General features: G+C 35.0%; 1 protein-coding gene across 1 annotated transcript; it reads left to right on the top strand.

The window, feature by feature from the left end:
* Nucleotides 1-7,596: 7,596 nt before the first annotated feature.
* Nucleotides 7,597-16,192, top strand: LOC140145611 (extracellular matrix protein 3-like; the record flags this gene model as incomplete). The annotated part of the gene is made up of 16 exons (XM_072167306.1): nt 7,597-7,704; nt 8,075-8,308; nt 8,659-8,766; nt 9,031-9,264; nt 9,619-9,726; nt 9,991-10,224; nt 10,575-10,682; nt 10,947-11,180; nt 11,535-11,642; nt 11,901-12,134; nt 12,486-12,593; nt 12,852-13,085; nt 13,947-14,054; nt 14,250-14,498; nt 15,163-15,270; nt 15,941-16,192. Coding segments are annotated over 16 exons (2,769 nt in total), but the record flags the coding sequence as incomplete, so codon positions are not given.
* Between the last annotated feature and the right edge of the window lie 1,374 nt (nt 16,193-17,566).

The following is a 17,566-nucleotide window of genomic DNA, read 5'->3' as shown; positions in this document are numbered from 1 at the left end:
CAGGAAATTAATAGTTGGCACACCTGCACTAAACAATGGAAATGCGTGCCCTATTAAAATTGGGAGGCGAGGGAAACATGCATGCAATATATGAAGTACAGACTCCCCCAATATCTCACCCTTCCCCACTCCCCATCATTCAATGTTGGAGGGTCTCACGGACCTGTTGACAACATGGCTTGGTCCAACATTGAATTGGGGGAGCGGGCGCAGAGATTTGCACCCGTATCATAGATAGGGCAATTTTACGTATGTTTATATAAAAACATCATCAGTGCGGAAATTACGATGATATTTGTACAGTGCCGTAAAATATAGGTGAACATACAGAAAAAGACGGACATTGGCTTATGACAAATATAATATGATGAAGAATATTGTAAAATAAAAATGAAAAAGAAATCTAAATACATTCAGGGGGCTCGAACCCGTGTTCCACTGCGCCTGAGGCAGATGCCGTATCAATTGCGCCACAGAGCTGTGTAACTTCAACAGGCTTAAACTATAATATAATGCTATTCAAGATGCATGTATATAAATATACGCTCTACAAACGGTATATAGTCCAAAAAATTACTCTCTTACGGCATTTGTTTCATTAACTGAATATTTATCAAATAGCAGGTGTTAGCTGACATTGTGCTTCACATTTAGTTCAGTTTTTGTCCGGGATAAATGACTACGGGACAAAATCGGACGGTATACACGTCTTTAAAGAGTAAAGAATTTTAATATAATATTACTTTCTCTTTTTATTTATACAAACGTGTATATCGTTCGTTTTTGTCCCAAAGTCAATTTACCCGGCACAAAACTGAAATAAATGGAGAGCACAATGTCAGCAAACACCTGCAATATGATAAATATTCAGTTAATGAAACAAATGCCGTAAAAGTGTGATTTGTTTGACTGTATACCGTTTGTAGAGCGTATATTTATATACATGCATCTTGAATAGCATTATATTATAGTTTAAGCATGTTGAAGTAACACAACTCTGTGGTTCAATGGATACGGCATGTGCCACAGGCGCATTGGAACAGGTTCAGCCCTGAAATATATTTAGAATTTCTTATTCTTTTCTTTTTTTGTTATTATTTTACAATATCCTTCATCATATTATATTCATCATTATATTAATTTTGCCAATGTCCGTCCTTCTTTTTTCTGTATTTCTACCTTTATTTTACGGCACTGTACAAATATCACCATAATTGCCGCACCGAGTTGTTTGTCAAAATGGAAACTCGGATGGCTTTCAAAACAGAGCATCACGTGTCCACGGCCATGATGATTGAACTGAAAACAGTTTGAAATTGCCAATCACAATGCCTAATATGGCCATTATATACCATGAGAGATTTTTCAATTCAGAAAAAATATTTGAACCGTTTTTTACGAAAAATGTGAATTTTAAGGTGTTACAATCCAAACCGGAAACAAGTTTCGTTCATTCAGGTTGCATGAGATATGATGTGCATATAAATGGTAAATAAATGATGCTTTTATAGCACTTAGGAGAAAGTCATATTTTCAAATTACTGCAGATATACAGTTTTGTTGGTTGCGTAGGCCTATACAATTTAAACATTGAATATTGAAAAAGGATTTATTGATTATCGATAATCGATAATAATTGATTATCGATATTATTTTGATTAATTTTAATTTTTTGCATATTGAAACGAATATGGGGATTAATCCATGAAAATTTAGTGGCCATATGCTTAATGCTTTATATTTTATAAGCCAAAATATGAAATTAGATGCATTTTTGGAAGAATTATCATAGCTTTAAACTACGAAAATAATCGGCAATCATATAATATTCTTTTTTGACTTATCCCTTATTTCACAATATTTTTTATCAATATGAACTTTACATATTGATATGAATGTGAGGATTACTCCCTGAAAATATGGTGGTCATACCTTTTATGGTTTTTAGTTTATAAACCAAAATATGAAGTTAGATGCATATTTTGGACGAGTTATCATAGCTTTAAACTTCGAAAATAATCGGCAATTATATAACATTCTTTTGACTTATACCTTATTTCACAATATTTGTTGTAATATTAATTTTATATATTGATATGCATGTGAGGATTATTTCCTGAAAATTTGGTGGCCATACCTTTAACGGTTTTATTTTACAAGCCAAAATATGAAATTAGATGCATATTTTTGGAATTGATTCGGACAACCCAGGAAATTAATAGTTGGCACACCTGCACTAAACAATGGAAATGCGTGCCCTATTAAAATTGGGAGGCGAGGGAAACATGCATGCAATATATGTGAAGTACAGACTCCCCAATATCTCACCCTTCCCCTCCCCATCATTCAATGTTGGAGGGTCTCACGGACCTGTTGACAACATGGCTTGGTCCAACATTGAATTGGGGGAGCGGGGGCAGAGATTTGCACCCGTATCATAGATAGGGCAATTTTACGTATGTTTATATAAAAACATCATCAGTGCGGAAATTACGATGATATTTGTACAGTGCCGTAAAATATAGGTAGACATACAGAAAAAAGACGGACATTGGCATGACAAATATAATATGATGAAGAATATTGTAAAATAAAAATGAAAAAGAAATCTAAATACATTCAGGGGCTCGAACCCGTGTTCCACTGCGCCTGAGGCAGATGCCGTATCAATTGCGCCACAGAGCTGTGTAACTTCAACAGGCTTAAACTATAATATAATGCTATTCAAGATGCATGTATATAAATATACGCTCTACAAACGGTATATAGTCCAAAAAATTACTCTCTTACGGCATTTGTTTCATTAACTGAATATTTATCATATAGCAGGTGTTAGCTGACATTGTGCTCCACATTTAGTTCAGTTTTTGTCCGGGATAAATGACTACAGGACAAAATCGGACGGTATACACGTCTTTAAAGAGTAAAGAATTTTAATATAATATTACTTTCTTTTTTATTTATACAAACGTGTATATCGTTCGTTTTTGTCCCAAAGTCAATTTACCCCGGCCCAAAACGGAAATAAATGTGGAGCACAATGTCAGCCAAACACCTGCTATATGATAAATATTCAGTTAATGAAACAAATGCCGTAAAAGTGTGATTTGTTTGACTGTATACCGTTTGTAGAGCGTATATTTATATACATGCATCTTGAATAGCATTATATTATAGTTTAAGCGAAGTAACACAACTCTGTGGTTCAATGGATACGGTACTAAAGCTACAGGCGCATTGGAACACGGGTTCGAGCCCCTGAATATATTTAGATTTCTTATTCTTTCTTTTTGTTATTATTTTACAATATCCTTCATCATATTATATTCATCATTATATTAATTTTTGCCAATGTCCGTCCTTCTTTTTTTCTGTATTTCTACCTTTATTTTACGGCACTGTACAAATATCACCATAATTGCCGCACCGAGTTGTTTGTCAAAATGGAAACTCGGATGGCTTTCAAAACAGAGCATCACGTGTCCACGGCCATGATGATTGAACTGAAAACAGTTTGAAATTGCCAATCACAATGCCTAATATGGCCATTATATACCATGAGAGATTTTTCAATTCAGAAAAAATATTTGAACCGTTTTTTTCTAAATATGTGAATTTTAAGGTGTTACAATCCAAACCGGAAACAAGTTTCGTTCATTCAGGTTGCATGAGATATGATGTGCATATAAATGGTAAATAAATGATGCTTTTATAGCACTTAGGAGAAAGTCATATTTTCAAATTACTGCAGATATACAGTTTTGTTGGTTGCGTAGGCCTATACAATTTAAACATTGAATATTGAAAAAGGATTTATTGATTATCGATAATCGATAATAATTGATTATCGATATTATTTTGATTTTTTTTAATTTTTGCATATTGAAACGAATATGGGGATTAATCCATGAAAATTTAGTGGCCATATGCTTAATGCTTTATATTTTTTAAGCCAAAATATGAAATTAGATGCATTTTTGGAAGAATTATCATAGCTTTAAACTACGAAAATAATCGGCAATCATATAATATTCTTTTGACTTATCCCTTATTTCACAATATTTTTTATCAATATGAACTTTACATATTGATATGAATGTGAGGATTACTCCCTGAAAATATGGTGGTCATACCTTTTATGGTTTTTAGTTTATAAACCAAAATATGAAGTTAGATGCATATTTTGGACGAGTTATCATAGCTTTAAACTTCGAAAATAATCGGCAATTATATAACATTCTTTTGACTTATACCTTATTTCACAATATTTGTTGTTAATATTAATTTTATATATTGATATGCATGTGAGGATTATTTCCTGAAAATTTGGTGGCCATACCTTTAACGGTTTTTATTTTACAAGCCAAAATATGAAATTAGATGCATATTTTTGGAATTGATTCGGACAACCCAGGAAATTAATAGTTGGCACACCTGCACTAAACAATGGAAATGCCTGCCCTATTAAAATTGGGGAGGCGAGGGAAACATGCATGCAATATATGTGAAGTACAGACTCCCCCCAATATCTCACCCTTCCCCACTCCCCATCATTCAATGTTGGAGGGTCTCACGGACCTGTTGACAACATGGCTTGGTCCAACATTGAATTGGGGGCGGGGGCAGAGATTGCACCCGTATCATAGATAGGGCAATTTTACGTATGTTTATATAAAAACATCATCAGTGCGGAAATTACGATGATATTTGTACAGTGCCGTAAAATATAGGTAGACATACAGAAAAAGACGGACATTGGCTTATGACAAATATAATATGATGAAGAATATTGTAAAATAAAATGAAAAAAGAAATCTAAATACATTCAGGGGCTCGAACCCGTGTTCCACTGCGCCTGAGGCAGATGCCGTATCAATTGCGCCACAGAGCTGTGTAACTTCAACAGGCTTAAACTATAATATAATGCTATTCAAGATGCATGTATATAAATATACGCTCTACAAACGGTATATAGTCCAAAAAATTACTCTCTTACGGCATTTGTTTCATTAACTGAATATTTATCATATAGCAGGTGTTAGCTGACATTGTGCTTCACATTTAGTTCAGTTTTTGTCCGGGATAAATGACTACGGGACAAAATCGGACGGTATACACGTCTTTAAAGAGTAAAGAATTTTAATATAATATTACTTTCTTTTTCTATTTATACAAACGTGTATATCGTTCGTTTTTGTCCCAAAGTCAATTTACCCCGGCCCAAAACGGAAATAAATGTGGAGCACAATGTCAGCCAAACACCTGCAATATGATAAATATTCAGTTAATGAAACAAATACCGTAAAAGTGTGATTTGTTTGACTGTATACCGTTTGTAGAGCGTATATTTATATACATGCATCTTGAATAGCATTATATTATAGTTTAAGCATGTTGAAGTAACACAACTCTGTGGTTCAATGGATACGGCAAGCCTACAGGCGCATTGGAACACGGTTCGAGCCCTGAAATATTTAGATTTCTTATTCTTTCTTTTGTTATTATTTTACAATATCCTTCATCATATTATATTCATCATTATATTAATTTTTGCCAATTTCCGTCCTTCTTTTTTTTCTGTATTTCTACCTTTATTTTACGGCACTGTACAAATATCACCATAATTGCCGCACCGAGTTGTTTGTCAAAATGGAAACTCGGATGGCTTTCAAAACAGAGCATCACGTGTCCACGGCCATGATGATTGAACTGAAAACAGTTTGAAATTGCCAATCACAATGCCTAATATGGCCATTATATACCATGAGAGATTTTTCAATTCAGAAAAAAATATTTGAACCGTTTTTTACGAAAAATGTGAATTTTAAGGTGTTACATTCCAAACCGGAAACAAGTTTCGTTCATTCAGGTTGCATGAGATATGATGTGCATATAAATGGTAAATAAATGATGCTTTTATAGCACTTAGGAGAAAGTCATATTTTCAAATTACTGCAGATATACAGTTTTGTTGGTTGCGTAGGCCTATACAATTTAAACATTGAATATTGAAAAAGGATTTATTGATTATCGATAATCGATAATCGATAATAATTGATTATCGATATTATTTTTGATTAATTTTAATTTTTGCATATTGAAACGAATATGGGGATTAATCCATGAAAATTTAGTGGCCATATGCTTAATGCTTTATATTTTTTAAGCCAAAATATGAAATTAGATGCATTTTTGGAAGAATTATCATAGCTTTAAACTACGAAAATAATCGGCAATCATATAATATTCTTTTGACTTATCCTTATTTCACAATATTTTTATCAATATGAACTTTACATATTGATATGAATGTGAGGATTACTCCCTGAAAATATGGTGGTCATACCTTTTATGGTTTTTAGTTTATAAACCAAAATATGAAGTTAGATGCATATTTTGGACGAGTTATCATAGCTTTAAACTTCGAAAATAATCGGCAATTATATAACATTCTTTTGACTTATACCTTATTTCACAATATTTGTTGTTAATATTAATTTTATATATTGATATGCATGTGAGGATTATTTCCTGAAAATTTGGTGGCCATACCTTTAACGGTTTTTTTATTTTACAAGCCAAAATATGAAATTAGATGCATATTTTTGGAATTGATTCGGACAACCCAGGAAATTAATAGTTGGCACACCTGCACTAAACAATGAAAATGCCTGCCCTATTAAAATTGGGGAGGCGAGGGAAACATGCATGCAATATATGTGAAGTACAGACTCCCCCCAATATCTCACCCTTCCCCACTCCCCATCATTCAATGTTGGAGGGTCTCACGGACCTGTTGACAACATGGCTTGGTCCAACATTGAATTGGGGGAGCGGGGGCAGAGATATACCAAAAGACAGGCAAACTGTGCCAACCTTTTTTTCCTGGATTGTAGGTCCTTTCTACCTCCTGCCTTCCAAATTAATGCGTGCCTTTCCCATAAAAGCTGAACTACACTTAGCGATATATTGAATTCTAATAAGTATAGCAATTATTCTTTTACATAGAAATCACCACAACGGATCTAAGTGCAATAGCGCCAACTGATTACACCGAGAAAGTAGACACTTTAGTAGATTTTCCTGCTGATATGGATTCAGCGACTGTTTCAATAACTATTGCATCGGATAGCTCTGTGGAACACGACGAACATTTTCTTATCACACTTAATGATCCAGTTAATGGCACAGTTGGTGATTTATATAAAACCATGGTCATTATAAAGGACACTGATTCTCCAGGTAAGTTGTTACTATATAAATTCTCGAGTTTCCCACTGAAATATAAGACCCATATAAAAATAGTATTTTCTATGTAAAGTAATCTTTTATTTCCTTGTCACAGTTAAAAATTACAAAATCATACCGTTGCCGATTATTTTGTTGAAATGCGTTCTTATTCACACTCAAAAAATTGAATAGTATTTACTTTTAAAACTCTTTGACTTTATCCGGGTCCATACTCCTTTCAGTTATTGTACTACTATGAAAAACTTTATTTTCTGTCAGACATATAATTATGTTAAGTAAACAGGAGAAAAGTACACTGAATCAAAAAGCGGGATCAAAACGTATTTAATTTCATATTGTTTTTAGAAACTTGGTATGACTTCGACTGCGCCGTGTATTGTGTTGATGAGGGAGACCCAACATTTGAAATCACAATCAATCGAAAGGGTGACTTATCGGCAGCCGGAGAAGTTGGTGAGCATAGATGTGATTAATACTGTAAAGACTTCCCTCACCCTTGCGCAACCTCATAAGGAGCGTGCTTTCCCTATTTCTTACTGTTACTTTTACTGATGATATTTGTGATTGCAACTATTCGAAAAAGTCAGATTTATGAGTTGTTCTAGGTCCTTTCTACCTCATGCCTTCCAAATTAATGCGTGCCTTTCCCATAAAAGCTGAACTACTCTTAGCGATATATTGATTTCTAATAAGTATAGCAATTATTCTTTTACATAGAAATCACCACGACGGATCTAAGTGCAAGCGGCAAGCGGCGGAAAGTATGGAAACCAGCATTAGCGATATATTGAATTCTTATAAGTATAGCAATTTTTTTACATAGAAATCACCACGACTGATCTAAGTGCAATAGCGCCAACTGATTACACCGAGAAAGTAGACACTTTAGTAGATTTTCCTGCTGATATGGATTCAGCGACTGTTTCAATAACTATTGCATCAGATAGCTCTGTGGAACACGACGAACATTTTCTTATCACACTTAATGATCCAGTTAATGGCACAGTTGGTGATTTATATAAAACCATGGTCATTATAAAGGACACTGATTCTCCAGGTAAGTTGTTACTATATAAATTCTCGAGTTTCCCACTGAAATATAAGACCCATATAAAAATAGTATTTTCTATGTAAAGTAATCTTTTATTTCCTTGTCACAGTTAAAAATTACAAAATCATACCGTTGCCGATTATTTTGTTGAAATGCGTTCTTATTCACACTCAAAAATTTGAATAGTATTTACTTTTAAAACTCTTTGACTTTATCCGGGTCCGTACTCCTTTCAGTTATTGTACTACTAAGAAAAACTGTATTTTCTGTCAGACATATAATTATGTTAAGTAAACAGGAGAAAAGTACATTGAATCAAAAAGCGGGATCAAAACGTATTTAATGTCATATTGTAGAAACTTGGTACGACTTCGACTGCGCCGTGTATTGTGTTGATGAGGGAGACCCAACATTTGAAATCACAATCAATCGAAAGGGTGACCTATCGGCAGCCGGAGAAGTTGGTGAGCATAGATGTGATTAATACTGTAAAGACTTCCCTCACCCTTGCGCAACCTCATAAGGAGCGTGCTTTCCCTATTTCTTACTGTTACTTTTACTGATGATATTTGTGATTGCAACTATTCGAAAAAGTCAGATTTATGAGTTGTTCTAGGTCCTTTCTACCTCCTGCCTTCCAAATTAATGAGTGCCTTTCCCATAAAAGCTGAACTACTCGTAGCGATATATTGAATTCTAATAAGTATAGCCATTATTCTTTTACATAGAAATCACCACGACGGATCTAAGTGCAATAGCGCCAACTGATTACACCGAGAAAGTAGACACTTTAGTAGATTTTCCTGCTGATATGGATTCAGCGACTGTTTCAATAACTATTGCATCGGATAGCTCTGTGGAACACGACGAACATTTTCTTATCACACTTAATGATCCAGTTAATGGCACAGTTGGTGATTTATATAAAACCATGGTCATTATAAAGGACACTGATTCTCCAGGTAAGTTGTTACTATATAAATTCTCGAGTTTCCCACTAAAATATAAGACCCATATAAAAATGGTATTTTCTATGTAAAGTAATCTTTTATTTCCTTGTCACAGTTAAAAATTACAAAATCATACCGTTGCCGATTATTTTGTTGAAATGCGTTCTTATTCACACTCAAAAATTTGAATAGTATTTACTTTTAAAACTCTTTGACTTTATCCGGGTCCGTACTCCTTTCAGTTATTGTAATACTAAGAAAAACTGTATTTTCTGTCAGACATATAAGTATATTAAGTAAACAGGAGAAAAGTACATTGAATCAAAAAGCGGGATCAAAACGTATTTAATGTCATATTGTTTGTAGAAACTTGGTATGACTTCGACTGCGCCGTGTATTGTGTTGATGAGGGAGACCCAACATTTGAAATCACAATCAATCGAAAGGGTGACCTATCGGCAGCCGGAGAAGTTGGTGAGCATAGATGTGATTAATACTGTAAAGACTTCCCTCACCCTTGCGCAACCTCATAAGGAGCGTGCTTTTCCTATTTCTTACTGTTACTTTTACTGATGATATTTGTGATTGCAGCTATTCGAAAAAGTCAGATTTATGAGTTGTTCTAGGTCCTTTCTACCTCCTGCCTTCCAAATTAATGAGTGCCTTTCCCATAAAAGCTGAACTACTCTTAGCGATATATTGAATTCTAATAAGTATAGCCATTATTCTTTTACATAGAAATCACCACGACGGATCTAAGTGCAATAGCGCCAACTGATTACACCGAGAAAGTAGACACTTTAGTAGATTTTCCTGCTGATATGGATTCAGCGACTGTTTCAATAACTATTGCATCGGATAGCTCTGTGGAACACGACGAACATTTTCTTATCACACTTAATGATCCAGTTAATGGCACAGTTGGTGATTTATATAAAACCATGGTCATTATAAAGGACACTGATTCTCCAGGTAAGTTGTTACTATATAAATTCTCGAGTTTCCCACTGAAATATAAGACCCATATAAAAATGGTATTTTCTATGTAAAGTAATCTTTTATTTCCTTGTCACAGTTAAAAATTACAAAATCATACCGTTGCCGATTATTTTGTTGAAATGCGTTCTTATTCACACTCAAAAATTTGAATAGTATTTACTTTTAAAACTCTTTGACTTTATCCGGGTCCGTACTCCTTTCAGTTATTGTAATACTAAGAAAAACTGTATTTTCTGTCAGACATATAAGTATGTTAAGTAAACAGGAGAAAAGTACATTGAATCAAAAAGCGGGATCAAAACGTATTTAATGTCATATTGTAGAAACTTGGTACGACTTCGACTGCGCCGTGTATTGTGTTGATGAGGGAGACCCAACATTTGAAATCACAATCAATCGAAAGGGTGACCTATCGGCAGCCGGAGAAGTTGGTGAGCATAGATGTGATTAATACTGTAAAGACTTCCCTCACCCTTGCGCAACCTCATAAGGAGCGTGCTTTCCCTATTTCTTACTGTTACTTTTACTGATGATATTTGTGATTGCAGCTATTCGAAAAAGTCAGATTTATGAGTTGTTCTAGGTCCTTTCTACCTCCTGCCTTCCAAATTAATGAGTGCCTTTCCCATAAAAGCTGAACTACTCTTAGCGATATATTGAATTCTAATAAGTATAGCCATTATTCTTTTACATAGAAATCACCACGACGGATCTAAGTGCAATAGCGCCAACTGATTACACCGAGAAAGTAGACACTTTAGTAGATTTTCCTGCTGATATGGATTCAGCGACTGTTTCAATAACTATTGCATCGGATAGCTCTGTGGAACACGACGAACATTTTCTTATCACACTTAATGATCCAGTTAATGGCACAGTTGGTGATTTATATAAAACCATGGTCATTATAAAGGACACTGATTCTCCAGGTAAGTTGTTACTATATAAATTCTCGAGTTTCCCACTAAAATATAAGACCCATATAAAAATGGTATTTTCTATGTAAAGTAATCTTTTATTTCCTTGTCACAGTTAAAAATTACAAAATCATACCGTTGCCGATTATTTTGTTGAAATGCGTTCTTATTCACACTCAAAAATTTGAATAGTATTTACTTTTAAAACTCTTTGTCTTTATCCGGGTCCGTACTCCTTTCAGTTATTGTACTACTAAGAAAAACTGTATTTTCTGTCAGACATATAATTATGTTAAGCAAACAGGAGAAAAGTACATTGAATCAAAAAGCGGGATCAAAACGTATTTAATGTCATATTGTTTGTAGAAACTTGGTATGACTTCGACTGCGCCGTGTATTGTGTTGATGAGGGAGACCCAACATTTGAAATCACAATCAATCGAAAGGGTGACCTATCGGCAGCCGGAGAAGTTGGTGAGCATAGATGTGATTAATACTGTAAAGACATCCCTCACCCTTGAGCAACCTCATAAGGAGCGTGCTTTTCCTATTTCTCACTGTTACTTTTACTGATGATATTAATTGCAACTATTCGAAAAAGTCAGATTTATGAGTTGTTCTAGGTCCTTTCTACCTCCTGCCTTCCAAATTAATGCGTGCCTTTCCCATAAAAGCTGAACTACTCTTAGCGATATATTGAATTCTAATAAGTATAGCAATTCTTTTACTTAGAAATCACCACGACGGATCTAAGTGCAATAGCGCCAACTGATTACACCGAGAAAGTAGACACTTTAGTAGATTTTCCTGCTGATATGGATTCAGCGACTGTTTCAATAACTATTGCATCGGATAGCTCTGTGGAACACGACGAACATTTTCTTATCACACTTAATGATCCAGTTAATGGCACAGTTGGTGATTTATATAAAACTATGGTCATTATAAAGGACACTGATTCTCCAGGTAAGTTGTTACTATATAAATTCTCGAGTTTCCCACTGAAATATAAGACCCATATAAAAATGGTATTTTCTATGTAAAGTAATCTTTTATTTCCTTGTCACAGTTAAAAATTACAAAATCATACCGTTGCCGATTATTTTGTTGAAATGCGTTCTTATTCACACTCAAAAATTTGAATAGTATTTACTTTTAAAACTCTTTGACTTTATCTGGGTCCCTGTTCCTTTCAGTTATTGTTCTACTAAGAAAAACTGTATTTTCTGTCAGACATATAATTATGTTAAGCAAACAGGAGAAAAGTACATTGAATCAAAAAGCGGGATCAAAACGTATTTAATTTCATTATTGTAGAAACTTGGTATGACTTCGACTGCGCCGTGTATTGTGTTGATGAGGGAGACCCAACATTTGAAATCACAATCAATCGAAAGGGTGACCTATCGGCAGCCGGAGAAGTTGGTGAGCATAGATGTGATTAATACTGTGAAGACTTCCCTCACCCTTGCGCAACCTCATAGGGAGCGTGCTTTTCCTATTTCTTACTGTTACTTTTACTGATGATATTTGTGATTGCAACTATTCGAAAAAGTCAGATTTATGAGTTCTAGGTCCTTTCTACCTCCTGCCTTCCAAATTAATGCGTGCCTTTCCCATAAAAGCTGAACTGCTCTTAGTGATATATTGAATTCTAATAAGTATATCAATTCTTTTACATAGAAATCACCACGACAGATCTAAGTGCAATAGCGCCAACTGATTACACCGAGAAAGTAGACACTTTAGTAGATTTTCCTGCTGATATGGATTCAGCGACTGTTTCAATAACTATTGCATCGGATAGCTCTGTGGAACACGACGAACATTTTCTTATCACACTTAATGATCCAGTTAATGGCACAGTTGGTGATTTATATAAAACTATGGTCATAATAAAGGACACTGATTCTCCAGGTAAGTTGTTACTATATAAATTCTCGAGTTTCCCTCTGAAATATAAGATCCATATAAAAATGGTATTTTCTATGTAAAGTAATCTTTTATTTCCTTGTCACAGTTAAAAATTACAAAATCATACCGTTGCCGATTATTTTGTTGCAATGCGTTCTTATTCACACTCAAAAATTTGAATAGTATTTACTTTTAAAACTCTTTGACTTTATCCGGGTCCGTATTCCTTTCAGTTTGTTGTACTATTATGAAAAACTTTTTTTTTTGCAGACGAGTAACAGATTTTTTCCCAAATTATTAAAAATATGCTTATTTGTAGCTTGTATTACTATGCATATTTTAAAATGCTAGGGTTTTGATATAAATACTGTGGAATCAAGCATTGTCACTCAATAGCAAAAAGATTATATAAGTACGAAATGAAACTCGTCTTTAATTAAACTCGGCAAAACCTTTCTTCTCGAGGTACACCTTCGTACCTACCCACCTCAATTTTGAAATTCAACATGCCAAGTCTTAAAAGAAGAATTCTCAGAATAAAATTTTTAATTGCGTACAAGTATGTTTCACAAGCAATCTGCTGTACTCATATTAGAGTTGATACTTATATAGCTTGAAAAGCGCTGAAATTCCAAATCTACAGAATGTTGTTTAATTTTAACTAACCAGTTACTTAAAAACCCACGCTTAGTTTTACCCTCAATTATTATGTCACTATGTATCCTGTATCCTCTGATGCGACAATTTCGCAAGTTGGCTGGTTGAAAACCCGGATTTACTCCCGCACGTAAATTTTTGCCATACTTCCCCAATTTGTAAATGATGTCGTCTTGAAAAGATCGATTTTTATTCGTCCCCGTTTAGCCACGTGGTATTACTTGGATTGTCCTGAATACTACGTTGAAGAGGCGATGCTGATGGTAATGCTTAAAGTGATCAGAGTCGGGGATTTAAGCGATGCCGCCACCGTCAGTAAGTATACAAAACACACCTTTTTATTTGTGCGTAATTCGAGTGAGGGGAATAAAAAGTTACGTACGCTTTGTGCGTAAGTGAAAATGACGACCCCTTATTTCTTTGGAGAGTTATGAAAGGATACCACCTAGTTATTGTAGAATTTATGTATATGTACGCGTCTCCTTAATTTGATTTTTAACTTTCTGACAGCGTTTACTGCAACGGACCAATCCGCTAAATTTGGATCGGACTATGGCTCGTTTAATCCAGCTGATGGGATGGTTACATTCTTGCCAAACGAAGATGAGCAAACAATTGTATTGAATATCACTGATGATAATATTGTTGAGGGCACAGAACAACTTGAAATTAGAATAGAAGTAAACGGTTCTACCAATGTTCTAGGACAACTGGACAAAGCTACTGTTACCATTTTTAGTGAAGACACTGCAGTCGCATGTACGTATCATTTTGTCTTGTTATACTTAACATGCTTAATGTTAAAACATTTAAGCATGACCAGAAATAATAAGCGAGCGCTTAGCCAAATATTGCATACTAAAGTGCGTGTATGTAAACGACTGGATTTGAAGACTGTTCGTAATACCAATGACACCTTTTCAGCGTGGCTTGACGTCATACTATATAGGCCGTCGTGGTTTTCGTTGTTTTGGTTTCAGTAAGTAATTGACCTGTAGTTAAATTGTCCACCAATCATAATGCATAGTGTGCGCGAAACGCCGATATCGCTTATCTTACTATAAATAGAGAAAAGGTATTTGTTTGTATATCCATGGAAAAGCTCCGTCAGTTTGGATCCAAATGTCGCCGAATACGGAACCGTCTTTGAATTATATTTGGTTGAAAACGGTTAAAAATTGGCCTTAAAACAGTAAAAATATGGGTAAACCGGTTTGTTTGTTATGAAAGTCGGTTGCCAACCTACCGCGTCACCGCAACTGGCAGACAGCGCATCGGCGCCGCGTGCGTAAAGCGCACTACCCCATCGTGAGCGTAAACACCACAGAGCGTGTAAAAAAACCCAAATTTTGATTTATTTATTTGTTTCTTCCTGCCAGAGGCCTTGTGAATCTAATACTGTTGCTTGTCTTCACCCATACAGCTACCCAATATTACTTAGACTGCGCTGAATACTTTGTAGCAGAAGATGATGGATCAGTTACCATACGCGTGGTGAGACGTGGTGATATCACAGATACAGAGACTATACGTGAGTAAAACACTTTTTTACCCGGTTCCAACACCACCAGGAACATAACAAAGTTTAGTTTTTGATTTTTGGATACAGATGTAGAAAATAGCAAATACTCTCTAAAATGACGAGTCCACTATGTCTGAGTCTCTGGTATTCGAGTTTTTTTGTACGACATGCATTTGAAAATTGTTAGTTTTTTACAATTTTGCGTATAATCCTATGGACGCCTCACCCACCGGCCCTACCCCTACCACACTTGGCATTTTGATCTATAAAAATTGTGACTGTAAAATTAACAAACCCACTATTTTTCCTGATTAGTACTATGGGTATAACATAAAACTGAACCTCAATTTGTGACTTGACCCATTGTTGTGGTGTATTAAATCTTTTAACCCCAACCCTCAAAGTATTTTTGGCTATCAGGGAGTATTTGTAATTGGTACCTCCAGGATCCCTCGTGTGCCAAGCAGTGCATCGTCGACCACGGGTGTTTCGCAACCCCGGCAACAAAATTGTGCGTATAATGACTTAGGGTGATTGCGCATCCCATCACGTGGACTGCGCAATGTTTTCGCTTAGTTATATTTTGTTTTTATTTGGCATGGTGAGTTCTCAGTTCTTAGATCTACTGAAATGTTCCTGTATTTGTATTTGATTGTTTGTTTGTTTGTTTTGTTTGCAGGTTTTACAGCAATACCGATATCAGCCGTTGCGGAGGACTTCGAGAATACGTCAAATCCATTCGAAGCTACATTTATGGCCGGAAGTGAATTTCTCGACGTCTCTCTACCCATAACAGACGATGTTTTCCTGGAGGACACGGAATCACTTATAGTGACAATTGAGTTTAATGACACAACTTCGGCAGCTGTGCTAGGTCATGGAATGGGTCAACTCGATAAAGCTGTGGTCAACATATTCGACGACGACTCAAGTAGGTTTTTTTTATATTTTATTCCATTGGCTTTGTGTGTGGTAAAACCCAATACACACTCAGTGGTGTAGTCAGGGAGCAAAGGGCAGATCCCCCCTGGGATGCTAGCCGCCCTGATATATAAGATTTTTAGGCCTTTTTATATCTTTTTGACCATTTTCGTCAAAATTTTCCCCTTAAAAGTTGTCTTGCACCCTCCCCTTTGACAACATCGACACACTCAAACCCCGCGAACCCGATAATAAATTATATTGAGAGCAACATATTTTAATCATAAAGAAACGGGGTGGCCTCAATCAAATGTAACGACTGATGTTTAAATATGCCACTCAAAGTTCGCCGCGATTCCTTGTTCTATTATTGTGTTCTAACACGAATTACAAGATTACTATAATTATATAATAATGAGAACCATACTTGTTTGAAACACGTACATGGAACTATACAACATGGAACATTAAACCTCGTAACGTTTATTATTATATATTATTATTATATAATTAGATCTTATTTTGCCTGGGGAAACCCAATCAGTGTGAACACTGTTTTCCATGGGTGCCCAGGGGTCAAACAAAATACATCAAAATGGTTAACAATTTACAAAAATAATAAATATTATATATTAAAATACATTCAAAATTTACAAACTCTGGAACTAAAAGACACTTAGGTACAGATAAATATATATTAAAAATATTTTTAAAAAAATAGCATTATGATACAATTCTTTTAAACGTTCCAAGCTTGGAAAAGTTGGAAGGTTGTTGAATGCTAAAGCCCCCCTATAACTACATTTTCTACTGTCCGATGTGTTGCGACAGAGAGATAGGACCAAATTTCCCTGAGAACCAGCTCTTGTCCCGTGACTATGAATGTCAGAAACAGTATTAAAAATATTGCACAGATTTGAGGGTAGACTGCCAGTAAGACTTTTATAAACCATAATATTAAGGTGTTTCAAACGACGATCACAAAGTTTTTCCCAGCTCAGTCTTCTTAATAAAACATCACTTGGAAAACGACGTGGAAGACCGAGAAGGACTTTACCAGCAGTATTTTGAAGTACTTTCAATTTAGACAATAGAGTATTGTTGGAATTACCCCATACTACATCACAATAATCAAAGTGTGGAATAATTAAAGATTTGTACAACATGACAAGAGTTTTTGTTGGCAATACATTACGAACCCTTCTTATAAGACCAATACGCTTGTTGACTTTTAAGACCACTTTGTCAATATTTATACACCAGGTAAGTGATGGGTCAAACCAAACACCAAGATATTTAAATTGGTCAATTTGTTCTATTGGCTCACCTCTAATTTGAATGTTAAACTTATTTTGGGTACGGGCAAGTTTTTGTTGAGTGCCAA

This window comes from Amphiura filiformis, unplaced genomic scaffold (genome assembly GCF_039555335.1).
Source record: "Amphiura filiformis unplaced genomic scaffold, Afil_fr2py scaffold_474, whole genome shotgun sequence".
Taxonomy (NCBI): domain Eukaryota; kingdom Metazoa; phylum Echinodermata; class Ophiuroidea; order Amphilepidida; family Amphiuridae; genus Amphiura; species Amphiura filiformis.
This window is presented reverse-complemented; position numbering and strand designations above follow the sequence as displayed.